Raw genomic sequence first — 26607 nt, 5'->3', positions numbered from 1 at the left:
AAAGTCAACACCAGGTGATTGGGCCTATCACAGACTGGATTTGGCCCATAGGGTACCCTGGACATGCTCACATGGCTCTGCTTCATTTGATTTGGAAGGGATATGCTGTAGAGTGCTCTACTCTTTCTTTCTTCTTTCTCTCTTTTTTTGCCCCACAAAAACAGTGTCACAAAATTTCCCACAGAACCATTTGGCAACTGTAAGGAGGTTTCTCTTTTGCTTTCAAATGGGACTACACATACAGCAGGATGGACCTATCTCAAAATCTCACACAGCAACTGGACTCAGTTCTCTCCCTTGGCTCTACACCAGTTTCTAATGTGATAGGATCAGATCTACAGTTTCTAGGAGACCTTCAATTAAGCTTCACAAAAATTATCTCAAGTGTCTAAAACCAACTGCCAAGAGAGAAATTAAAAGCGCCCTTGGCAGCCACAGTTCTGGCTGTTGTCATTTAGGTGGTCAGCTGTGGTAATGAAGTGGCATGAGCTGGCGGGCTGAAGATGGGACTGGAAGTCAGGAACCCAGCTCAACGGGCTCAGACAAACCACCCACAATATGCCACCTTTCTAAAGAAGATGTAATTCACAGCCTTGACCTACCGGCTTGGGTAACTGCAGCAGTAAAGGCACAGTGGTGTGGTCTGGTGCACATTCAAAGTCCTTCAGCACAGCTTATGTCAAACTCCATGTCCATGTCTTCAGTCTTACTTTTACACTCACTAACTAGAGTAAATTGAAGGCAGCTTGGTCATGCCTGCCTGAACCTGGAATGCAGGGCTTCTATTCCCTTTGTAAATTGCCTAGAATATTTTTTTTTCCTGTTTCAGTGCAAATAAATGAGCTAATTTGCATTAATCCTATTTACAGAGCAAGTAAAAGAGTTCTCAGAAAAAGTTAGGAATTATTAGTGCTATTAGACCAAGCTCCTGCCTATGCATGCACTGAGTATTACTTGCACAATGTCTCATGACTCTGGACAAACAGCTTACACTGACCTAAATGAGAAGAAACTAAACTGAAGTCACTGGAGTTACAACAGGATAAACAGATGGCACTCAGGCCTTCTCTGCTGGTGCTATAAAGTATTTGAAGCTCCAGGACAATAAAATCAATGACAATTGTCCTTTCTTAGTGACTATGAGTGGAATGAAGCTTCAAGTTTTCACATGAAACGATAAGTGAAAGCTGCAAGCTCTGAGATGCTGGGGCAAATGAATCTTTGCAGAACAGCAGTTTCAGTTTATGTGCTCTTTTTACATAAGGATATTGCCCTGTGTGAGAGACTGGAGTCTGCAGGTCTCACAGTTGAAAGAAAACAAACTTAAAACGAGCAGAAAGCAAAAGCCAGGTCAGGGCATGCCTGTGCAAGGGGATGTGCAGGGAAAAGGGCATTAACACCCATTCTGTATGTGTGTGGGTGCAGGGGAACAGACTTTAAAAGAAAAGCCAATGCAGAGTTTAGGGTCAGCAGATGCCAGCAGTGACTGGAAGCAAAGATCACAGCACTGCGACTTAGTGAAAGCTCCTCTTCTGCAGGTCTCTGATCACTGAATATAAATAAGTATTTGCTTCCAGATTCAGAGGGACCGGAGGATTTCAAGTCGCAGGCACCATTTCAGCATGCATTAATCTTCAAAATTGAAAATTATTCTTTAAATCCAATCTGCTTTTGGTCTGAGGACACTCACCTCTTGTCCAGGCAGTCCTCTCGGCCCAGGTAAACCTCGTGCTCCTGGCTTTCCCTGAGAAAAAGCCAAAGGAAAAGATACTCAGAAAATAGAAACATAATCTCAGAAGGGCAATTAAAATGAGAAAGTTTCTTTCACAGCCACGGGACATCATCCAATGTCAATTTTGTTACAGAAAAAAAATTGAAAAAAGAAAACCCCGCACTTGGAGGGACCTCAAGCCAAACAGACTAAGCTGAAATGCTGGCCAGGACAATCTTTAGGAATCTCCAGGGCTTTTTCTCTCCCCCCGTCCCACTACTTTGTTTTCCCTGGCTGCTTCCCACCCCACACAGAGCTTCAATCTCTGCTCCACTCACCTTCAGGCCTTCAGGCCCATTTTCTCCTGGTGGGCCAATGTCACCTGGGAATCCCTGAAGAAAATGAGAAATAGTCAGGGTGCATAGATGGACTTTTGCAGCCAGCTTCAGAGGACAGCCTCTGTGAGAGTTTTAATTAAAGGCTAAGGGCCGAGACATTTGTTGCGTGCTGGCGGTGTCCGTGTGTGGGCCACCGCACGGCTTCTAGAGGGAACGAAACAAGACAATGGGAGCAGCGCTATCGGTTTGATTCAAGAGCAGCCTTTCCCGGCAGCTCCCTTTAGGTCCATCTTCTTAGAAGATTTATTGCTGTGAGGGTCTCCCTTGTCATCACACAGCTAAAAATGGCAATTTGGGTTTTAATTAATCTTTATGAGTCAGCGCATAATCTCACTGCTGCAAGAAACAAACTGCACGCCTCAGCGACAAAGGGAAGCAGGCGAGGAATTAGGAAAGGTGCTGACATGCTCATTAGCTGCCGCCTTCAGCCAGGCATTGACTCCTTTCCACCCACCAGCCCTTCGCTGAGGAAACAAAGGAATCTGTGGTCATTTCCAATAGCAACAAAGAGGAACGATTGCTAAGTGGCAGCACTCGACTGAGAGCCCTTCCAGACCCAGCAAAATATCAGAACACTGATGAAGGGAAAACAGGCCATCAGTTGTGCTGGAAGTGGCTCTCTAGCATCTTACAGATGTTGTCTGGTTGCTTATGAAGGAGAAAAATGACAATTTGCTGGGTCCTGTGTTTAAGGTATCAATGTGACAATTTTTTTGGTAAGGGCAGTAAGGGTCTTTTTCTACTTGAAATGGTATTTTGTGGGGGAAAAACTGAAAAAAACCCTCCACAATATCTATGACAAAAAGCGGAAGGAAAAACCAAGAAACCATGAGATGTAGCATGGGTCACGAACCCCATCTTGGTCCTCCCTACCACTTGTCGCCACTCATGTACCATCATACCTTAGTGGAGAAGTGAAGCCCTGCACTGAAAAGGGGAGGGTAGGTGGAAAGTGAGATACAAGATTCAAGAAATGAGTGTTCTGCCTTGCAAAAGCAGTTGAAGAACAACTTCAAGGGCCAGAGAACAACATGGCGAGTAGAAAGGCCAGTGTCCTCAAAGTCTAGCCAGTAGCTGGGAGACAGTTTGGGGCTCTTGCCAGGTTAGAGACAATCTTTGGGGACTGACCTTTCTGAACAAGAACAGAACAAGCTGTTACATAGGACTTGCACTGGAAGATCGGGAAGAAAAAGGCTTGGAATGGTAGCTGGAGATCAGGAAATCTGAGCGCAGAGTGGTCAGATGGTACAAGATGAACAGTTTGCCCCATCTCCCACTTTGAGCAAAAGTGGACCTCAATTCATTAAATAACAGTAAATCCTACAGCACAGCAAAGCTCTTTCTGCCTCAGCATTTCTGGAGCCCTGGTGTGCCATTGTCCTAAAGCAATCCATCTGCCCATCGTTAGCAAAGGCTCTGACCCCAGAACACACCAGTTTTGGGTTGGTAAATGTATCAGAGCTCAGGTGTCATGGTAAGTGGTAGCAACCATCCCCTCCCTCTGTCAGGCTGGGTGCCCACGTGGGAGGCAGCGTTTGGCTCTTGCTTTCTGTATGAATTAGCAACAGCTATATGCATATGACTCTTAATCAAAACCCTATGTGGGCCTGTCTGTACATGGCTCGAGAACTAAAAATCTCCCCTGGGGAAAGGAGATAGACATCTCTAACAGTCTCTCAAATGCCACATGGGTGTTCATCAGAGAGCTGATTCTCAGTGGGGCGGCAAGCTGCAGACATTGAATAACTACTGCTGCAGAGGCAAAATGAGACGGGAGAGAGGTGTTATTGTGTGGGTTTGCTGAAGAAAGGATACTGCAGAAGTCACCAAAGAAAGGAAAGATGTGGGAAGGAGGTGGTAGGACATACCTCAGGGCCAGGTGGTCCTGGAAACCCAACTGGACCTTTGTCACCGACTTTTCCCTGCAGAAATCAGAAAAACATGGAGAAAAGTGAGCTGGCTCTTGGCTATTGGCTTTCCTGTTTAGAACAGCACACCCCTGCCAAGCTGTCTTTCCAGCCGGCACTGAAAAGGGAGAAAGGGAGATTAGGGAGCAGAGGACGCTTGCTTACTTACCAGGGGGCCTGCTTTCCCTCGTGCCCCAGGGACCCCAGGCAAACCCTGGCTGCCCTGAGAGAGAGAGAGACCTTTTTTCAGAAAACACAACAAAGCATCAAAAAATACCAATTCCCCAGGCTCCAGCTCCTCTGCAGCAGAGAGAGGAGCACTTTCTAAGGGCTGAACTCAGCCTGCAAGGAGCTGGGACAGTTGCACTGTTAGTGAGATGTTTCTGCTAAAGCTGGGGCTGAATTTAGCCCCGAAGAACACGAGCTGTTGCAGTTAGTTGTGGCTCAGAGCCATGTAGGCCCCAGTGCAGTGCTAAGTACAGCATTAATCAGCTGAAGTCAGTATCATATTGTAGTCACAGGGGAGAAATCATTTGCTTGGAAGTTATGCATGGTGTTAAGTGCTTCACTGGGTCAGGGTTTAAGTTGCTGCACTGAGCAGACAAAATCTCTGAGTCTGCAGCCGCTGGACCACACACATTCACACCCATCCCCATCAATCCCATCCATCACTTCCAATTTCTGCATGAAGATATGGCCCCTTTTATACAAAGTCCCTAGTAGAACTGTTTTTATTATGAGTAGCAACAAAATCCGTATATTGACATGAGTTTTAGAAAGGCACAGCGTGCCCCAAGTAACTATCCAAGAAGGGGAACCTGACAGCAGGATGCAGCTAGTTCCAGCTCATCATAGTTTAAGATGAGCTGAGAAAGCTAGTGGCCACACATACTACTATGCAAGGGGAAAAAAATGATGGAAAAAAGAAAAACAATTACCTTGTCTCCTTGGAAGCCGATATCTCCTGGAACACCTGCTCCTCCCTGATCACCCTGGATACACATCACCAGAGAGTTAAAATAGGCAACAGCAATGGCTAAAATGCCCAGGTAGATGCTAGACGGTGCATTGTACAGCAAAATCTCATTAGTAGCTCCATTCAAAACTGAACTGCTGGCAAACTGTAGATCATATTAACTGTAACAACAATCCTGAATGAACTATGTATTTCCCAACATTGATTCTAAAGTGAGAAAAGAAACTGCAGGATAGAGAAAAACATGAATTCCCAAGCATTGTGTTTCTATAGAAGCTGCAAGAAGAGAGACTACATTCCTCTGGCTAACAGCAACCGTGAAGGTGGTGAAGTGTTAAAATTCAGCTGAACAGAAGAGCTAGTTTAGTTTTCAATGAATGGACCTTTTCTTTCATAAGGCTCTATAGAAAAGAAAACAATACTCGGGGTTTCTGTGAGTGTATCCTAGTGCTGGCATCAAAGATCAATCCTCTTCCATAAGGAAACAAGAGTAACTTATACTTCAGTACCATCTCACTGCTAATATCTAGGCTGAGGTTCCCCGGGAGGGGTAGGCTGGTGTTCATTTGGATGGGGATCCCATCTTTGAGCATACCATTATTGACAATATTTCCTAGCCAAGCTATCTTTCTTTCCCCTCTTCAGACCATCCTAACAGAGTCTGACTCCCTGGGTAGAAAATAAGTATCCCTGAAGGTTTTCTTAGGAGCAGTGGGCTATTTGCATTGCCTCTTAGCCCTGCTGTGAGCAGGTTGTTGGACCCAATGACCTCTTGATGTCCCTTCCAACCTCATTAATTTGGTGATTTACTTAAACAAAGGATGTGTCAATGGTGGGGTGGAAAAAGGAAAATTCTACTTGGGAAGCTGAAGAAGGAATGACTATAAAAACTTGGTACACTGACAAGACCCAACAGAAATAACTGTTAGAGGAACTCTGTCCCATGCGCAGCACATGCCTCTAAACTTGGCTTCCTAGTAAGGGAACAAGCCATAGAAGAGCAGAGAGCTATATATTTAAACACAGTCCACATGGAAGACATATGGACTCCCATGACAGAGCCAAAGTCTACAAAGAGATGACAGAGGAAGTCTACTTCTACTCAAGCAAAAACCACCCACTTGTTATCAGAGAGTTGAAATAATTCTAACTACTTCAGTAACATGCAGGGGATAATGAAATTGTGAACGGTTAAGGCTTGAGTTGGGAAAGACTTTTTGGCGACAACTTTTTCAGAAGAAAAATAATTAAGAACTATGCAGATTCAATGATGGAAACATTTCATGGATTTACGCTAAATTTGCTTAAATATTTTGGTAAATGTTCCCAGAACACTTCACTGAACCATCTTCAAAACAAATCTTCTATATAGCAAAATTGAAATGTTGCTGTTAAAAAAAGTTAAATTAATCTTACTCATTTGGTTTTTAACCTAAAATATTTTAATTTGAGTCAAATAACCAACATTTTGCTTCAGCTAAACTATTTTCCATACATCCTTTTTTCTTTTTTTGGCAATGCAAGCAAATGGAAACAATCAGCTATTTACACAGCTTCAGTTCGGATGAACCCCAAGTATTAGATACAACAGAGATGGCAAAAAAACTACTGTGGGACCCAGCTCATTTCCAGCCATTGCCAGATTTCTCTCATCTTCTCTGAATTTTCTACTTATTTTATCTAGTCCAAGACTTAAAACACTAAAATCTACACTAATTCTGGCTCCTGCCTGAAGACAGCAGGAAAATAGTTTTTCTTGAAAGTGAGAGGTTTGCTCTGAAAACTCCTTGTCTTTATCACCTATGCTGAGGGTCAAAAGAAAATATTATTTTTTTTATTAAGCAGTTTTCTACCAGGACAGTGTAAGTGGCCATTGAAATACTGTTTTGGAAGAAATACTTGGACATTAAGAAATGTCTACTATAAGAAAAGAGTTTCCTGAGCACAGCAAAAGTCAGTAACGAACCTTTATCGCTGATCTTTAAGCAAAGTGGGATAGAGACCGCGTGATGGAGGAAACAGTTTTCAAACAACTCTGAGAAATGGGCATTAGAGAGGGTAAGAAGGAAGCAGGAAAGACAAAACACATTTCTTATCTTTAGCTGGGCTCCATGCAAGATGTTCATATGCTATTGCAACAGCACGGCAAAATGTCACGGCATGAACAATCTGTCTGCAATGGCCATTAATATCTTAAACAAAATCTGAGGACTAGGGCATCCGCTTTCACCTGCCTTGAGCACAGTAAATCTGAAACTGTGACTCAGGGTGTGTGTCCTTAATGTGAGGGAAAAAATAAGGAGGAAAGAGGTCAGGCATGTTTATTATTAAAAAAAACGATGCCGAGATGATGAAAAGGGGCTGCAGGGACTTTGCTCATGGGGAGGAGGAGGAATGTACAATCTGAAATTACAAACAGGCTCTGCCCATGGGATATCGCCTATGTTTCATGTTTCACCTATAAAAAGAAATGCAGCTTTAGAGACCCTGAGGCCCTTCTTAACACCACACCGCTCAGAAAGGGGGCTATGAGGGAAATGACAGATTTGCAAGTGTGAGGTGTGTTTGATGTCTGTAGGACACAGAGGAAGTCACTGTGCAAAAACCTCATTTTGCTCTTGATTGGGCATCTCTTTTCCCAAGACTCTCTGCTTAGCAATAAAAGGGGAGCTAATACTGCAAAACTACTAGAGGTATTTTACTGAGCTCTGTCCTTCACAAGTTACAGATGTCCTGATTCATAAAACTCCTTTTTGTGAACAAGTAGCTAAGATTTCCTCCAATTCTTCTACCTTTCCTCTGTACTCACCCCATGGTCTTCTCAAGACCACTCTTTATTTCAGTTATACAGTAATTCCACTTCTCCCTGTAAGAGCAGATGCAACCCTCTCTGCCCCCTCTCCTTGCCTCCATGAAAACATAAATGGAAACAGAAGGATGACCCATTTTGTGGGGAAACTGAAGCTGTAAAAAACATCATTAAATTCTGTGGTACCACGCTTTTATAGGGGATGCAGAAGGGGTTGGATAGCATTGGTGTGCTCTGTACCTGCCTGTCTAGCTGCTAGATACAAAGATGTGATTCCTACAGGAGCAGCGGGGTGTTGCTAGAGTAAGGATACTAGTTCATGCCTGGCCTCCACCATGTGATGCATGCATTTGGGATTAATGAGCTGCACCTCATAGAATACTGAACAAGGCAACATAGGAAACAAAGTCCAAAAAACAGTGAAAAACACCCTTTCATGGAAGGGAAAACCCTCTCAGTGTTGAAGCAGGTTTCTGTTCCTGCCACGGCAAAGGGGAATGGTAGCAGTGTTTCTGAAAGACGCAGCATTGCTGTGAGGACCTTCTCCCAGGTGGATCAAGGTGGCTGCCTCAGTTACATGCCTGCTGCCCACATGCACCATCCAGCCGCCCTGTCATCATGCTTAGGTTTTACTGACTTCTGATCTGACTGCTGTTGAGTGAAAGAAGTTTTCCTTAGCTACAAAAAGATGAAGCTGTACAAGGCCACACGCCTGGATGTGACCAAGACAGATGGGTTTAACAGGAGACTGTGGACATCTATTTAAATCTTCATCAACACATCCTCAGAAAGGCACCATGACCTGCAGCCTGAGCTGACAGGGCAGGCCAGGCATGAGCAGTATGGGTCATGCTCCAGGTACCCTGTGACACCGGCACCTATGGCTGCTCCTGCAGCCTCGCAGGGTCCCAGGGGCGTAACGCAGGGCACAGCACAGGCAGCTCCATGTGGACATGCAGAAGCGGCCAACTTCTGTAAAACTATGACAGGAGGCAAAAGACCGTCCCTTGCCAGGGAGGACATAGGACGCTCTCAAAATCCCTATTCCCCTCAAACCTGGGCTAGTCCGTGAGTGGCAGCAGATGGAAAGTATGAGGCCCCCAAGGCTGCTCTCATCTGCCATGAATTACTAATTACGAAAGGTTACTGATTACTGTCAGCATGGAACAGTGAGGTTTGCTGCTCTCCGCCCCTGCTGACCCAGCATTTCAGATGCTGCCAAATGTCTAGGGTTTTTTTTTTTTTTTTTTGAAGTTTAACTCTATGTTTACCAGCTTTCTGAAAAAAAGAAACACCACTCTTCTGCATGGTGGAGAAGAGGGGAGAGCCAGTACATTTATTGCCCTCCCCTCTGGCCAAGTAATGGGAGACTACTGCACTTCTGCTGCCATAATCCCTCACATTCCTATGGGAAAAGCCTCCATTTCTAAATGGGTTTATTAGAAACTGCTTTCATCTTCAAACAAGATTCAGCTTTCAGTAGGCTGGGACTCTCTGGTGTAAGGTGTTGATTTGCTGCTGGACTGGGCATGTTCAGTAAGGCTGACAGCTACTGTTGGCTGAGCCTGGGCATCATCTGTGCTTGCTAGTACCTGGATACATTCATCTTGCACGTTCAACACACTTAGCATATGGCTCAGGTCTTTCAGAGATAGACTAGCCATTTGAGGTGCCCACTTACAGTCGCAGGAAAGATGCTTGGACAGTTGGCAGATGGCTGCTCAACCCCTATGGAAAATGATGCATCTTCAACTGATTTCTGAACCCTGTTCACAAGCTGGGGTGTAAACAGGACTCCCAGACTCTAACACAGCTTTCTGCTGTATGGGCTGTGCATTAGCTCTGTGCTGTATGGTGCCAGCCCTTCCTTCTCCTGCAGCATTCCTGGTAAATGCATGCAGAAAAGCAGCACCAGCTGGGAAGTCTGAAACAATTTGCTCTTCAAAGGGAACTCAGGGACCTCATATACTCATAGAGTGGTACAGTGGGATGGGCGTGCTTGAGCCACACCAATGTGCAGGGAAAAGGTTGCTGCACGGTGGCTGGACTGTCATCACCAACTAGTTAGCTAAGTTCACCCTTGTAATTGCACCTTCAACATCCAGCAGAGAGGGGGAACTCTGTTATTTGGGAGGTGACCAAGCTATGAATAAGGATCTCTGCAGAGGCAGACTGCATACAACCGTGGTCTGGAAACATTTCAAGAATGGCAAGAGGCAAACTTTCAGACCAACAGACATAGAGAATAAATACAAGATTCAGGGAGGCTGCTTATGTTTCTGGTCATAGCAGAAAGACAGGTTTGTCTGAAGAAGACGACAGAAGGTTATAATGAAGTCAAGATCTAATGGACAGAAAAAGAACAGTAAGCAACCAGAGAAAGCCTTTAAATAAGATGTTTCAGCCTAAAAATAGCAATAGCAGCAGAAACTAACAGTGATGGGACTGGTGGGAGACTACAGAAGGGAGCCTCCAACACAAGTCAATCCCTCTGCTCTAGGCAGGATCCTTCCTGTGACCCAAGCCCAACTGGGCACTAAGTGAACACAGAGATCCTGCCTCTACTTTCCTATATGTGGGATTTCCTTAAGTCAGATATTTCTAAGATCAGCTTCAATTAAAAAGCATGCTGTAAAAACAAGGGGGGCAAAGAAAGATTTATGATGCAGCTTCTTAGTAAAGGCTGAGATGAAAAACATTTTTATTTAAATAAGGCAGGCAGCAAGAGGAAAGATGATCCTGGCAAGGAGAGGGTCCAAGAGGCCAGGGTGTACTTCCCACCTCTAGCAAGCTCCACCTCGGTCACTTCTGCGACTGAGAAGCCCTCACAAAACAAGAAGGGCATGAATGTCCCTTCCTTCTTCCACATGTACATTTAGACCACAAGCTCTTTAAAGGCGAAGTTTTTCCCTTGCTACAAACCAAGCAAAAGCAGCAAGACCAGGTATCATTTAAATTTCTTAGTGGTACCAGAGCATAAACAATTAAAACACAAATGTAAACAAGCTGTAAGAGCAGATGAGCGTTTTTGCTCATGATGCCCAAATCAGAGTGAAAGAAAATAAAAAGGCTTAAAGGTGCCATTCACTAAAGAAACATGGGAGTAAATGAATGCAACAGCCTTTTGATCAGTTGGAGAAGGGATGTATTATAAACTGGGCCAACTAGCTGAACAGCAAGACCAACAAATCAGAAAAACAAACAACTGAAAAAACCACAGAGCTATTTCAGGCCAAATCCTCGCCCAAATGTAAGGAGAGCTGATGAACTTTGTCTATACTCATGCAAACAGGTGCAACAAACTTGGATGCTTTGGCTAAAAACTGCAAGGCTGGAGTTGCGTGCCTTCAGCTGGGCAGATGAGAATCGTAGCCATCAATGCCTAAGTAGGTCTGATCTTCCTTTACCTTGTATTTCCCAGCCCTTTGGCTGTTGGACTGCTAGAAAGGATACATATAAGCTGTTTGGAAGCTCTCTCTGACTCTGAAATCATCGTTGGTCTGATCTGAGTGTTTGATAGCACCCAGGATATTCAAACTAAAGTCAACTCATTAGGGGCAGAGGAGGCTTGAGCAGGAGGGATGGTTTGTCAGTCTTAGATTACGAAAGGGCTGTAATGAAAGCCAGGAAGGAAGTCCGTCCTGTCCAAGGAAAATGCAGTGGGACAAGTAGCTAGGGAGGGAGAGGAAAGGTTTCCTACACCTCAGGAGAGAGGCTGTAAGACCAAGCATGGGATTATTGGGGGAGGATGGGTAATTCTGCACTTAGGAGTATTGTAAGGATAACTCTAGGGAGAGCTGCAAGCCATTTGGTTACTGTGATAGCAGTGTCCGGAGAAATACTGGGGATAAATAGAGCAGTCTGTGTAAAGTGATGGAGACTATAACATCAAGGAAGGTTAATTTTTCTAAACAATTATTTAAATGTTGGTGATTCTTAAGATATTAAACCATTTATTCCAAGGAGCAGACAAAGGAGTCTGTGGGCTTTGGGAACTGGTGTTGAGTCAAGAAACCAGCTACAATTTCTTAAGCTTGTCCTAAAGAAAAAGTCCTTCTCTTACCCTGTCCTTCCTCTCTACAAAAGTGAAAAGGCAGTACAGGAGAGAAAACAGGAAACTGCAGACACAGGAGCCCTAGCAAAGAGCTGCTATAATATAAGGAGAGTGGAATCAACTGGCTTGACACTACTTCCCCCATGTGCAGTTTTGGGCTGCTAAATCATTCTCTAAAAGCAAACATCTAACAGGAGAATACAACATCAGACAGGAGAAGGAGAATACACTTAACGGTCACTTGCCGTTGCCCTCCTGAGTAATTAAAGCCAACAATAAATGACTGCACCTCCCACTCTTTCAGACTAAATAAATCCTACAGTCGAGTATCTGTAGGAGGATGGTTCTCATGACAGTGAGACATTTAGACACACAGCTTCATGCTGATTTAGCTCAAGCTGTGTGTTTTTGTGCCAGCAGGACCAAATCATTGCAATCAATGCCCTTCTCCTTTTTTCCTTTTTCTAAAGTGATTTATATCAGTTTGGCATAAGGCAATTTCCTCTCGGCAGGAAGCTGAACCGAGGTAAGCCTCTCTAGACAGGAGTAGAGGTACCTAACACAGAACAGTTTTTCCTTGGGATCCAGCTGGTTTGCCTGATCCAGTGAGCTGTGCTGCTTTCTCACATCATGTGCTTCCCCCAAATGCCTTAATGCAAACCCACTGTCAGTGTTGTTAGGTCTTCATCCTCCTCCCTATCCCATCATGTAACCACTACAAAAACATAAAAGCCCAGTGAAACACCAGATAATCTTACAGTTACTGTCATCATCAGTGGGAAACAAGCTCCAAAGAGGATCTGAGCATAACTGATCTACCCTAGAGCTCTATGGAAAAGGGGGTGGGGCAGATATCATAAAAGAAAGAAAAATAAAAATTGGAGTGTCAAGAAAGGAGGGAGGATGGGAGGATGGAGCAAAAAGACAGCCAGAATGGAACCAGTACCATAGTGCTGAATAAGAAAGAGAAGCCAGAAAGGGGTTTTCACATGCAAAATTAAAACACAGTGCAATAAGGGAGTATTCAGATCACCTTATCACCTTTCAGTCCATGTTCTCCAGGGTTTCCCATCATCCCCTGAAACAAAAGAAAGTCCAGAGTGAGACTGAGCCACTGTGAAGACTTGCTCAGGTATATGACATTGATGTCCCTGATGGGCCCGGTGGCTCAGACCCAGAGCATTGACCTGGCGCAGCCCCAAGTTCAAATGCCAGGCTGCTCCCAAAGCATGCTCCATCACGCATTCATTAAACACCCTTTGTGGGCTGGAGGTGCACAGGGAAAATGCCCCTGGGATTCTCCAGTGACTTACACCTACTGCAGACCGCCAGCGGGATCTTGTGTTCAACAGTCCTGTCCCTGGGTCAATGAACAAGCATTACTACCACCTATCCTTTTTCTCAGGACCATCACTGTCACCCAAAGGAGGAACAGAATAATCTTCAGCTCTGCCATGGAAGAACAAGAGCTCACAGAGCTCAGTTATTCTCTCACCTTTAAGCCTTTTGGTCCTGGATAGCCTATCGGTCCAACAGGGCCCATGTCACCCTAGTAAGAGAAAGAAAATTACCAAAGTCATGAGGTGCAAAACCAACAGATAACTGTATGTGGTGTGAAATTCCTCTTCTATCTGGTCCCTCAGTATCCCTCAATTTATGCGAACTGCACCACTGACTTCAGCAGAAGCAGCATCCTGGTACGAGTCAAGAGACTTTTAATGTGTAGACAGCCTCTAAGTAAAAGCAGCACAGGATGTTTGCCTTGCAGGCACGTGAGGGAAGAAGAGCAGCTCCTATTTGCATCCTGCTCTTGCCACAAAGAAGACACCCCAAAACAGCTTGACATGGGAGATGAGAGCTGTCCCCCATGATCAGCTCACCTGGCCCCACCGTGCTGCTGCCCCTGTGCATGGCCATGGCAACTGGGCAGAGCATGCTGGAAGCCTGGATAACACATGAACATCCTGCTCCTGCACCACAGGATCTATGGGTGTCAGGGAGTGTGGTCAGAATCTGAAAACAGGATCCATGGTCCTGGGTCCACTTAAAAATAGGCTAGTAAATTAATGGCAAAATAATGGAAAATTAATTAAGAAACCACCTTGAAATCTGCAACTGTAGTAGGATCTGAGAAATTTTTTTCATATGTTCTTCCTAACTTTTGAATGGATGAATTTCCGTCTTCCACTATTTGAAAAATTAAAACATTGAGCTGGCTTAAGACAATCCTGGAGTGTATTTATTCTTGCTGAAGTTACTCATGTTCTCAGAAAGAGTCTACCACGGTATTCCTGAGTTCTCTGGAAGGAGTGTGAGGGTGTGTTAAAAAGGACACAGACCCAAACAGCAAAAAAAGCAATAGTTAAGAAATTTGGGTTGCTACTGAGCTCTGATATCTAAAAGTCATATGGGGAGGAAAGAGGAGAAACAGGAGGTAAGGACAGAGGTGTGTCATCAGCGTGGCCATTCTGCTGCAGTGAGAAGTCATCACGGCATCATGTATTGGGACTTGTGTGAGAAACTGCAGCACAGGAGGACACTGGAGTTCACGGTTGCTGTGTGTACCTGCATGTGCACGTATAAAAGAAAGCCTTCAGTGGCCAGCATTTAAACAGGCTTTGACTGCTTTCTGCCCATGAAGGGAGCCAGTGATACAGTGCACCAGCCTTGCCTGCAATGTGTAAATAAACAGGGAAGGCTCTGCTGAAGGAGCGCTTCTCTGGTCAGCAGCCATGGGCCCGCAGCCACACTGGGAGTGCTGGGCTGCAGCCGCCTAAACAGATGCCCTTTTCATACCTCCCAGCATAAAGGCTTCTTGTAGAAACGTGTTTACTTAAAGCTTTGCCCACACAGTTAATTAGGAGAGCAAGAGGCTTTAGTTACATCTAATTCTGCTCTTCAGCCTCTCTTAAACAGCGAACACAAACACCTGCAGGGTGCATGGAGGCAGCCGGGAACCCAGCCGGTCCCCTGGGGGTGGCTGTTGCTGGGAAGGAAGGAAGTGACTGAACAGGGTCCAGCCCGGAGCAAACACCCAACCGCCTTCTCCATGCCCTGCAGTGTGAGTCCCGTGCTGCAGACCTCAGGGAATGACACTGGTGCTCTGTCCTGAAAAGAGGAGAAGGCAGGATGGATGTGTCCCCTTCTTCCCAGGAGGATGGAGGAGGTCACTCTTAGATCGATCCCACTAGAGATGCTTCAGCATCCTGAATTCAGGAGTTGCATATTACCCCGGGACACAAGCTCTGACTCAGTGTGACCTGAATCTTAGTTTGAAATTTTTATCTGCTCAGAGCAGTACCAACAGACTAACTGGGAAAGACAGCATCCAACTGCTACCACTGCAGCAAGTGACTCCTGAAAAAACAGCATTGTGAAGGACTGACCTTCTGCCTTAAAAGTAAAGCTAGGAAGAAGCTCACAACAGGAATGACGATTTCTTTGTCTGGATGGGAAGGGAGAAGAAATTTAATGTTTAAGACAGACCAGGCTTAGCAGCAAAAGGAGAACTACTGGTTTGGCCTTTTCCAGACAAAAACGTTCAAACTTGGGGTGTCAGTAGAAACCACCATAACAATGGATCAAGACAGAGAAAGTGACAGACTCCAGATATCTGGTGATGGAGCTAAATCCTGGTCTAGAACATGCAATGCCAGGCCTTGGGGCCAGTCAAGGAAAAAGCAATTTAGTTGTACCTTACACAGAATTCGGTGCCATTTAGGTTGCTGCAGCCAACATAGGACAAAACACCATGATCACAAAGGCAGGTTAGAAACCACACACTGCCTGTCCTCATTGCATATCATCTCCAGGCAGAACCTGTCCTTCCTGGCCCCTGCAATCTATCCCAAGCACATAACAGCACGACACTGGCAGGGCCAGCTAGGAGGGGAAGACAGGCAGCCTCCTGACTCCATCATCTCTGGAAGGATCTTAGAAAGATCTGCCTGATCTTTCACTTTCCAACAAACAAATATCTGTGAGATAATAGCTACCAGGTTAACATAAATCTTTCCAAAAACTGGGAGAAATATGATCCAATTTGGACAATACCTTCAATCATATTCTTTTAAATAGCAATCTTCCTCTTACAGCTCTTTGCCAGGAGCATATCCCTTCTGCTACTATGCTGCTAAAGCAGCTGCTTTCATCTCCACTAACAAGGGGAAACACAGACCTAATTCCTGGCTCCATGAAAAACTTTCCGAAGCCTTAATCCACCTTTGCCCAAATCTCCCCTCTGCAAGACGGGTATACTTATTCCACCATATTCTCTGTTTTTCTCCCCTGGAGTCTAAGATTTCTGGGTTTGGTGCTCTACATTTGTGCAATATCTAGGGCAATAGGGGCCTTGATCTCAGCTGACATACACACTTCTATAATTTAACCTATGGAAAGGCAAAAGGGGAAGTTTTTTAACCGTTCATTGCAGGTCAAGTTTTCATGGATTGTGATAGCCATTTTGAAAGAATGCTGTAGTGTTAACAGACCCTACCACTTTTTGTACATGGAAGGAAATAACTTGAAACAAGTACCGAGACCTAAAAATAAACTGTAATATGTTCAGCTGGGCATTCACTAACCCTAAGCACAGCTGCCAGAGGATGAGTTGCCACCCATCCTTACAGCCATTTATCTCCTGCTGGGGAAGAGTGTTACGAAGGGTGGAATTTGGCTGTATACATAATTACCTGGATTAGTGTTGGGACGGTGAGAATGCACATACAAGTCCTGCATACCCAGAGGACAGACAGTTGCTGCCCATGGTCTCCCCAATGAGCAAGAACTGTGCATCCTTAGCTTTCTGCTTACAGGGGCTTGCTTTTTAAAAGACGACAGATCCTGGTGTGGAATGAATATTGGATCTTTGAAGAAATACCCTGGTAAATGTTATCAAAAGAGTGAGTTATCTAGGAATAAGGACACTAACAGCAGACCTTTAATCTGTTCCCTTTTGCTTAGAAAGGGCTTGCCCTCCTTCACCTCCCAGTCTACCAGGCAACCTCCTCTCTCCCCAGACATCACGCCTCCTCCATACAAACAGTCCTCCTGTTCACTGCCCTGCCACAGGAAGAAGAAAATCTGTGTGTAGTTATGCAGGCTGAAAGGGTTAAAGCCCCGAGAAGCCAGATCTCCATTTGTTTTTGTACTTACAATGAGCCCAAGGACTCCAGGAGGACCTGGGGCTCCCAATTCTCCCTAAAAGGAAAGACAAACATGGTTACGGACACTTTGTAGACAAACAGAGGCTGAAAGGCAGCTCAGTGTTTCAAGAACTTGAGGGAAGGGAAAAGACCGTCCCTCCCCCTTCCGCCCCCCGCCCCCCCCCCAGCCCCTTCCCCAGCCAAACTGATCGAGAGCTTCCATCTTAGTGAGTGTGCTCGCAAGCACAGCCTCTCCACACACAGGGCTGCTTGTTGTTTGGCAGTTATTTGCAGGGCTGACTTCCCCTCCCAGGAGCAGGCTGCATAAAAGAAGCATTTCTCTGTGCAGGCAGGGGAACGGGTGGGAGCCTGCCCCAGGTGAGATGAAGACATGGGCTGGGAGAGGGACCAGGGTAGGGAGGGGGCTTGGGGACAGCAAAGCTGAGGTGGGAAGGAGAGGAAAGCTGCTGCTCTGTATGGAGAAAGGTGAGGTTTATGGGAGTGGTTAAGGAACAATAAAACTCATAAGAAAAGGAGGACTTGGATGAAAATTAAGCTGGATAATTTGTGGAGAGGGTATGCCAGGTTCTGGTGCTGGCTGATGGGCCCTGGGAGTGTGTTTGGGACATGGGGTTCTCCAAGGCTGCTCCTCCTGTATCTAAAAGCTGGTTTAAGGTGGCAACCAGCAGCGTCCTCTGCACTCTGCTTCATCCATCTGGGCTCCCACCCAGACCATCAACTAGCCATTTCTTTAATTTTTCAGAAAAAGCCCCTAACCTTTGGGCTGCAGCTTATCTGCAGGGGGGTGGCTCAGCACCTCTGTCCCTGGAGCAGGGAGCTCTCTGCAGGGAACCCAGCATTTGCTTGGAGGACAAGTCACTTTTAATCACACCACAGAGTACAGGAGATGGACTGCAGAGATTTCATCTTGGGGTCTGTGCCCATTTGCCATCTCTTACTGCTCCCAAGCAGGGCATTTTAGAAAGTGCCAGCTCCTCTTGGCTTTTCAAGAGCACCTCAGAGCGCACCATTTTGAGGGACAGACTGCTATCTAGGTTTGTGGGGCTGGTTTGAATTCTCAGCTTCACCACAAACCCCTCCGTGCCAGCTTTCCAAAAACATGCAGGTGCCAGGAGTGGTGGCAGGCGCCTGATGGCATTTCCAGGTGAAGTGCAGGAGAGAAGCTGTGTCAGACCCACACAAATCACCTATCTAGGTACCTAAGTACTTTAGCAATCCTTATGTGATGCTCAGCCTGTCCCGGTGTCTCCCTCGGTCGATCACCCACTCTCTTGCTGCATTGACAGTGGGTTGCTTGTCAGGGCAAGGACCTGCTCTTACACACCTCTACCTCCAACAGGGCCTCTCAAAACAAGTGCATTGGCAATACTAAACTTCCTGTGGGCTCAGACAACCCTACCGCTGCTCTGGATCACGCTGGCTACTTTCTTTGACAGACCAGCTCAGTTTATGGTGCACATCTGGTGGAGTCCCCTCCAGTGCAATAAAGCTCCCCTTTTATGGAAAGATTTGCCTAGTGAAAGAATGAAAGAGAAGGGGACGCAACGTGACTAAACATGCTCAGCCTCCTTGGGTAAAGGGTTACGTGTGTTTATTTTATGGGAAGTGGAGTAAAGGACTATTGGGCAAGCACACACAAAAAGCGTTTCATAATCTCAACCAGCCTAAAATTGCTTTTTTATGGCCGGTTCCTTTCCTGCATAACTGGGACATCTGTGGAGCAATTGTTCCTCACGGGTGGGATTTCTGTGTCCTCAGAGCTACTGTAATAAGGTCAGCTTCAAGCTTTTAGTTGAGGCCTGGCATTGCTAGGCCCAGCAAGAAGAGAGAATATCGCCAGAAATGCTTAGCACAGGAGCTGCATGGTGGCCTGGGTTTCCCAGTAAGCTCTGCAGGCTCCGAGGGTGGCTGGGATGAAGACTGGGTGGATGGTCAGCTCTTGGTCCCACTAGTTGCAGGAAAGACCGCCTAGATTTCTGAGTTATGTCATGTGCGTATTCCTCAAGAGAAAAAGTAAATGTGGAAATGCATGGCCTCATATCTAACACAAAAGGATTTCCTCTTGGAAAAGAAAGGGGTGGATTCCCCTGAGGGAGGTGGGCAGGACTAGTTGTTAATTTGAGCCATTCCCTGGCCTGGGAAATGGAGGATTTACAGGTGCTCTGTCCTGGCTATCAGTAATGACAGGCTGGTCCCTGACCTGTGAGGGAAATCAGGCTCTATTCTCCTTTTTTCAGTGTATGAACTGGGCACTGGGACAAGAAACAAGGAGATGAATCAACAATCCTTTCCCATGTCTAATTCCTGTGATTAAGAGACTAATTGGAGTGGCTAAAGCGCTCCGGGAACAGGGATCTGGAATGTGATGGCTCAACAGTTCTCAGCAAGTTGGTAGGAGGCAAAAATGCCCCTGCGGTTGGAAGAGTCTTTGCTCTGCCTGGAGGGGACGGAAAGAAGATCAGAGACTGTCGGCTTCAGCCATCCCCATGCGATGGCAGAGGCGGCAGCAGCGTAAGTGCTCAGTGGATCAAACAGAGGATGGGGCAGTTCAGGACCTGTGGCAGCCTGCCCGCCTGCCTACAATTTAGCTGCATACTCCACCTAGCAAACTCGGCATATTTTTGTGTTCCACAAACAGACTTTCTGGCATTTTTCTGCGTCTGTGACTCCACTTGTGACCCTGTGAACCTCTTTAACTCAGCCGAAACAGTCTGTTTTCATTCTACAATCTCCAAGGCACATTAATATTTAAAAGCTGTTGATAAGATGAAAGAAGAGCAATCCTTCTGGATGAATTGAAGGAAGGGACATTTGCTGCTCTCCGATGCTCTGGGAACTGGCATTCAGCAAACACTGAGCACATCTTCTGAATGGGTCTTAGACGACTTGCAAATTCAAAAGAAAAAAAAAAGTTATTTGGAAAAAAAAGTCTTTCTTGACCTCCAGGATTCCTACTCTTCCTGGTGGGCTGGCTAGAAATACATTCTAGAAAGTTTTCTACTTTGGGACTACTGATTGCACTCTGACCCATGGCTTAAGTTGACTGAAGGATGGAAAAAGTCCTGCAGAAGTATTCCTTGGGAATCTAATTCTTTCAGTTCACTGCATTTGTGACATGCTGAATCCCCACAAAGGCTGGAGTGTAGCTGAGCTTGGCTTGCTGGTTAGAGTCGCTTGTGAAAATAACTTTTTTGCTGCATATATGATGAATGGGAACTTGAAGACACGTGCAGAGTGGGTTATTTCACACAAATCATTCCATCACACACCAAGAGCAGCACTGTGATTATGTGTGAATAACCAAGACAGCAGGAATTTCAAAGATGAATCAGTACTGCTCACATGCTAATTGAGGGAAAACTGACAAAGTCATTCAGAAAACAATTTAGAATAATTAATACATCTGAGAACTTTTGTAATCCACAAGGGCATGTTTTGTGAGTAGCAGAAAACACAGCACATAGCTAACAGTTTGGTATTAAGTGCTAGAAGAGCAGAGCAAAATAAACCTTATCAGCATCCAGCTGCTTAAATGGTCTCTGGGACCATCCTGACTCAATTCCCAGGAGACACATCCCATTCTTAGAAAGCTAGCAGGGGTCAGATGAAGACCAGAGAAAAGCCAAGAACTCAGGAGCCTGGAGACTTCTCCCACTGCAGTGCCGGTGCCGGCTGAGGCATGGGGCAGAGCAGCAGAAGCCTGGGCTATTGTGTCTATCCCTCAGTGCTCCTAGACACTGGAGCGGGGAATCTGGCACTTCTTGCACCAGTATTAACATCTACAGTATTAACATCTACAAGAAGGGCCGGAAGGAGGACCCGGGGAACTACAGGCCTGTCAGACTGACCTCGGTGCCGGGGAAGATTATGGAGAGGTTCATCTTGAGCGAACTCCACAGGCAAGTACAGGTCAACCAGGGGATCAGGCCCAGCCAGCATGGGTTCATGAAAGGCAGGTCCTGCTTGACCAACCTGATCTCCTTCTATGACCTGGTGACCCGCCTGGTAGATGATGGAAAGGCTGTGGATGTCATCTACCTGGACTTTAGCAAAGCTTTTGACACCGTCTCGCATAATATCCTCCTCGGGAAGCTGGCAGCTCACGGCTTAGACAGGCATACTCTTCGCTGGGTAAAGAACTGGTTGGGTGGCCGAGCCCAGAGAGTAGTGATAAATGGTGTTAAGTCCAGTTGGCGGCCGGTCACGAGCGGTGTCCCCCAGGGCTCTGTTTTAGGGCCAGTCTTGTTCAATATCTTTATCAATGATCTGGATGAGGGGATCGAGTGCACCCTCAGTAAGTTTGCAGATGACACCAAATTGGGTGGGAGTGTCGATCTGCTCGAGGGTAGGATGGCCCTGCAGAGGGACCTGGACAGACTGGATCGATGGGCCGTGGCCAACTGTATGAGGTTCAACAAGGCCAAGTGCCGGGTCCTGCACTTCGGTCACAACAACCCCATGCAACGCTACAGGCTTGGGGAGGAGTGGCTGGAAAGCTGCCTGGCCGAAAAGGACCTGGGGGTGTTAGTAGATAGCCGGCTGAACATGAGCCAGCAGTGTGCCCAGGTGGCCAAGAAGGCCAACAGCATCCTGGCTTGTATCAGGAATGCTGTGGCCAGCAGGAGCAGGGAGGTGATTGTCCCCCTGTACTCGGCGCTGGTGAGGCCGCACCTGGAATACTGTGTCCAGTTTTGGGCCCCTCAATACAAGAAAGACATTGAGGTGCTGGAGCGTGTTCAGAGGCGGGCAACGAAGCTGGTGAAGGGTCTGGAGAACAAGTCTTATGAGGAGCGGCTGAGGGAACTGGGGTTGTTTAGCCTGGAAAAGAGGAGGCTGAGGGGAGACCTTATCGCTCTCTACAACTACCTGAAAGGAGGTTGTAGTGAGGTGGGTGTTGGTCTCTTCTCCCAAGTAGCTAGCGATAGGACAAGAGGAAATGGGCTTAAGCTGCGCCAGGGGAGGTTTAGACTGGAAATTAGGAAAAATTTCTTTACGGAAAGGGTGGTCAGGCATTGGAACAGGCTGCCCAGAGAGGTGGTGGAGTCACCATCCCTGGAGGCGTTTAAAAAACGGGTAGATGTGGCACTTCGGGATATGGTTTAGTCTGGTCTACCCTTGATTAGTCTAGAGTGGGCTTGGTAGTGTAGGTTAATGGTTGGACTGGATGATCTTAAAGGTCTTTTCCAACCTAGATGATTCTATGATTCTATGATTCTATGATTCACTTCAGATGAGGAAAGGTACTGAGCTTGGAGTACTTTAGAAACTTAGTTCTGCAGGCTAGTGAGATGCAAACCAAGTGGTACCAGCTTGCTAACCTGCATCAGAAAATTAAATGTGGCAAAAAGGAGAGGAACGTGCCTCTTTCTTTATGTACCTCAGACCTCTACACAATTGAATACATGGTCTGCTGCTCTGAGGGTTCACGTGCAGTTAGGTAGGCATCTGTGGTACCTTATGATGATATGTCCCTCTGTCTGTGGGGCCATGTCTCCCTGCTATGTTCATATGAACCTTCATCCAGAGCACACTAGTCAACAAGGTGATTCCTGTGGCTGTCACAGGCTTTGCATCAGGCCCTGTGGTATGGACAACACACTCCAACCACTGCTTGCTCAACAGGGGCAACATCTCTACCTTTTCTTTCTTAATTTTTCCTCTGGTCATATCCTCAGGATGAGAAAGCATGTATCAAGATCAAGGTGCAAGAAAGGCAATAGGTGGTGGGAGACAGCAAATGGCAACATGGTGACCTGGCAGTTACAGGATGTTGAGTTGAAGATGGGAATTCACAGCATGCTTGAACAGGACAGGGGAGTACATTTGTTTTTCAGGAGGGACAACAACAAAATGCTAGCAGCTGCCACCAAACTGAAAAGCTTCTTTCAGCTCTAACTAGCATGACGCAGTACAGTGTGCTGTCTACTGCAATAGAAAGAAGGGAAAAAGCTACCAACTTACTGGGTTCCCATCGATGCCTGGAGGTCCTCGTTCCCCAAAATCACCAGGAAAACCCTGAGGAGAGGAGGCAAACACAAGCATTAGTTATTGATGCACCCTTGTGTAAAGACAGTCAGCTTAAAAACCGCTCCCCCTGCACTCAGTGCAGCAATTCGGTAGACAGCAGGTCACAAGGAAATGTGGGCCAACCAGCCTGCTTGTCCTCATCCAAACCATTCCTGTTCCACCAGCACATCCGCTCAGTGAGAAGCTCTGCAAGGCCAAGAGCTCTGATTCACTACTCTCTCCTGGGGCCAATGAAGGGTAACCAGAAGTACTGTTTACAAGGCTCAGCCATAAGCTGCACATTAACTAATGGGAGCCTTGAGAGGAAGAGCGACTCCTCCAGTGAGGAGGCAGGAAGGCTTTTTCCTTGGCTATGCTATGAAAAGCACCCATTGCTGAGGCTGCTGGACCTGATGTGTTCACACCTTGTCTTGCAGGCTATGTCCAGCCCTCAATCAGCCGTGTCTTTTCTTAGCACCAGTTGTCAGCCCTGGGCACGCTTCATATGGCAGGCAAGGTTTTTGCAGCACCATGTAGAAAGACAAAGTGGGTGTGTATAGCAGAGAGAAGGGGTGGAAATCAGTGCTTTTGCCCTCCTTTTGGTTCACCCAAGTACTCCAGTATGTCCAACAAGGAATATGCATCCCTGAAGATTATGTCGTGTAGTTTACACGTGAAATGATAATCCTGCATTTGGTAGATCAAACTCTGTATTTAAAGATACAGTGCTTGCTATCATCTTCCAGGAAGAAATATCCTACTGATAGGATACCTTCCTTAAAAGTCAATACCTCCTTAAAAGTCAGTCCCCAGTCCCTTATGTTCTGGAGGAATTCATAAACTTCACTGCAATGACTATCCTCAAAAATGGATTGTCAGTCTGAATTATTTCATCCTGTCTACCAACACAATCATTTTAACAGTACCCTCTTCTCACAGGATAGCTGAATAGTGTAATGCCTGTTGGAGCCCATGCAGATGCTTAATGGAGCTGATCAAAGATGCCTAGTGAATTCACTCCAATGCATTCACGACCTTTCAGCTTGCCAGAGGAACAAACTGTTCCAAGATCATTACGGTCCACACCCCAGAGCTGTGAAAGACCATGTTTACTACATGAAAAAGTCACCAAAAAAGACTTCTTCATCATCTCATTATATCCGACACAAATTTGGAAGACTTCAAACAATTATAGAAAAGGGAGTGGAGGTACTGAGCCAGAGCCAGAACATGGTCGTGTGCCATGTTCTCTCTCACACTCTTAGACAGACCCCGTGTTCCCCTAAGCCCCCCAGTTCCCTATTACAAACAAGTCATACAGCAGCTTGTTCTTCCCTGTCCTGTCGTGCTCTGTCTCCCTCAGAAAGAGCTCAGGACCGGGGTACATAACCTCTGTTGTTAGTAAACCCTCTTAGTCACTACATCTACATTTTCAAGGAGGAAGAAGTTGAGTTTAGATGGATTGGACTCAATTATCCCCTGAGCTTGAACTTCATTCAGCAAAGGACTGGCAAGGAGCAGACTGCCAAGAGCTATCAGGAACCAGCTCAAACATCAGCAGCTTCAGGGCTACTCTGAACTTCAGCTGCAGTGGAGGGTGCTTTGGGAGGCTGTGACACTGAGGTGAGAGAGTCCCGTGACTCTCCACCTCTTTTTCTTGCATGCCCCTTAAGATGGAGTGAGATAAAATATGACACAGCATCCACCTCCTTCGACTCTGAGCCAAAAGGGAAATTGTCGTCTGCTAGAGCAGCTCCCCACGGACAGAGCATATGCAGAGCCTAACTCCAGGCTCTGACTCATGGACTTGGTTAATTCAGCCACGGCCAAAATCCTGTTTTATTCTCCACACTGTTCTAACTGTGGGCATCAGGATGGAAAACTAAAGAATATATTTGCATATAAAAGGCTTCCTAGCCAGAGCATCTACCTTTGTGCTTTAGTTCAGATTGGGAACTTGTGAAACAAAGCTCCAATCACGCCTGCTCCCTCTTCTGTTTATGGTGGAGCAGTCTTGGAGAGTAAGCAGTATTGCTTAGATGACACTACTCCAGAAGGTCTGCTCCAGAGACACACCAACAAGCTGCAACTGCTAGTGGGTGCATTACTTTTGACTCAGACTAGGATTCACAGTAAAACTGCCTTACACCTTTCTCTGGCTCCACCACACCATGAGACACAAAGGACAGCACAACCACGTTCTGGGCTAGCTAAGAGCTTAAGAGACAGGGATAGAGCAGACAGGGAGGGGATGGTCCTTGCTGAGCCAGAAGGATGCTCTCTTCCTGCCTGCTCCCCTGTATACTACAAACAGTAGTTACCTTGGAAAAGCAAACCTGGGGGAAGCAAAATGTGACAGGGAACAGCAACATGCTATCTGGAAACCCATCAGCAGCACTGAAAATTGAAATGATCACAGCAGACAGAACAGGAAAATTATACTGGGAAGCTCTGCAGTCAGACATGTCATCCAAGACCTCCCTTCACCTTTGAGGGTTTACAACTCCTGGTCAACACAACTAGGTAAAAAGATACTTGGTCAAACCTAAGATGGGAGACCTGTTTAAGACAACCAAAATTTTGCCACTGACTTCAGAGCCAGCATTTCACCTCTTCTGTGCCAATTCCCTACAGTACTCAGTACATATTCCTGAATGGACACAAGCTATCGCTTGCTTGCTTGAATGTGATACTTCTACTTTATGGGCATCACTGCAAATGGGAAAGTTGTCTGCCTTTTTCCAGCTGGGCACTACATCCCTCAAGCCTGTGCAAACGCCAAGAAGCTGTGGTAAGCAACCGCTGGAAACAGCCTTCTGCCATCTAGAGACAAAGACGTCAAATATAAAAAGAAGGCGGGCAGGCTACAATTTTCTTTAATGAAAAAAAGGGGGAAAATAACTCTGCTACATGCTGAATCAATAAGATCAGAACAGAGATGTGTAGGGAAAACTCATTGCTCAGGCAAGACAAAAAAAAAAAAAAAGACTGCCTTGGAATATTTTGCTGTTTACAGTCATACGACTTGCCAAGGAAAATATGAGTGTGTGTAGACTGATACTGTATTTACAGCACTGCAGATTTCAGTCACAGCCTTCAGCACTCCCCCAGATGTATCTTTCCTTTCTCAGAGGGCAGAGCTGGGCACAGGGTGACCCATGGATGCCACTGAGCAGCCTAGCCCTGGGGCTGCTAAGGTCTTGCCAATGTGGGAATGTTTTACTACTTTGAATAGTACAATTAAATCAATATAACTACAGCAGTATAATATCATCTAGAGGAATGCTCCAGACTAAGAGCATTTTCTAAATTTGGTTTAAAACTCTTCCAATGAGATATAAACAATGCACTCCTCTGCTAGAATAAAAGTCTCCAGATAAGGAACTATTTAAATTCATAGGTTTCGCACTAATCTCTTTTTATGCCTCAGTTTCTTGCACTAACCTTGCTGCTTAAAGACATAGGATATTTGAGACACTTGGTAATAGAGTTAATAAAAATCTAGCTTTTACACAGGCTTTCCAACAGTAGATCTCCAAATATTTAAAAAAGCAGATTATTCCTGTTTTGAAGGTGGAGAG

The 26607-nt window shown here is 45.9% G+C and overlaps 1 protein-coding gene across 1 annotated transcript in view; it reads right to left on the bottom strand.

Annotated features, from left to right (window-relative positions):
* The window catches only part of COL27A1 (collagen type XXVII alpha 1 chain), a 195937-nt gene that overhangs the window by 73478 nt on the left and 95852 nt on the right, over positions 1-26607 (bottom strand). Inside the window, exons 13-21 of the mRNA XM_075716921.1 lie at positions 22982-23035; positions 17010-17054; positions 13351-13404; positions 12889-12933; positions 4955-5008; positions 4186-4239; positions 3978-4031; positions 2050-2103; positions 1691-1744 (exon numbers count right to left, since the gene is read on the bottom strand). Of these exons, the coding sequence (XP_075573036.1) occupies positions 1691-1744; positions 2050-2103; positions 3978-4031; positions 4186-4239; positions 4955-5008; positions 12889-12933; positions 13351-13404; positions 17010-17054; positions 22982-23035 (468 nt within the window). The remainder of the gene's footprint in view (positions 1-1690; positions 1745-2049; positions 2104-3977; positions 4032-4185; positions 4240-4954; positions 5009-12888; positions 12934-13350; positions 13405-17009; positions 17055-22981; positions 23036-26607) is intronic.

The sequence above is a fragment of the Pelecanus crispus genome, chromosome 9 (assembly GCF_030463565.1).
Source record: "Pelecanus crispus isolate bPelCri1 chromosome 9, bPelCri1.pri, whole genome shotgun sequence".
NCBI lineage: Eukaryota > Metazoa > Chordata > Aves > Pelecaniformes > Pelecanidae > Pelecanus > Pelecanus crispus.
The sequence above is the reverse complement of the archived record's forward strand: the minus strand, read 5'-3'. Positions and strand labels throughout refer to the sequence as shown.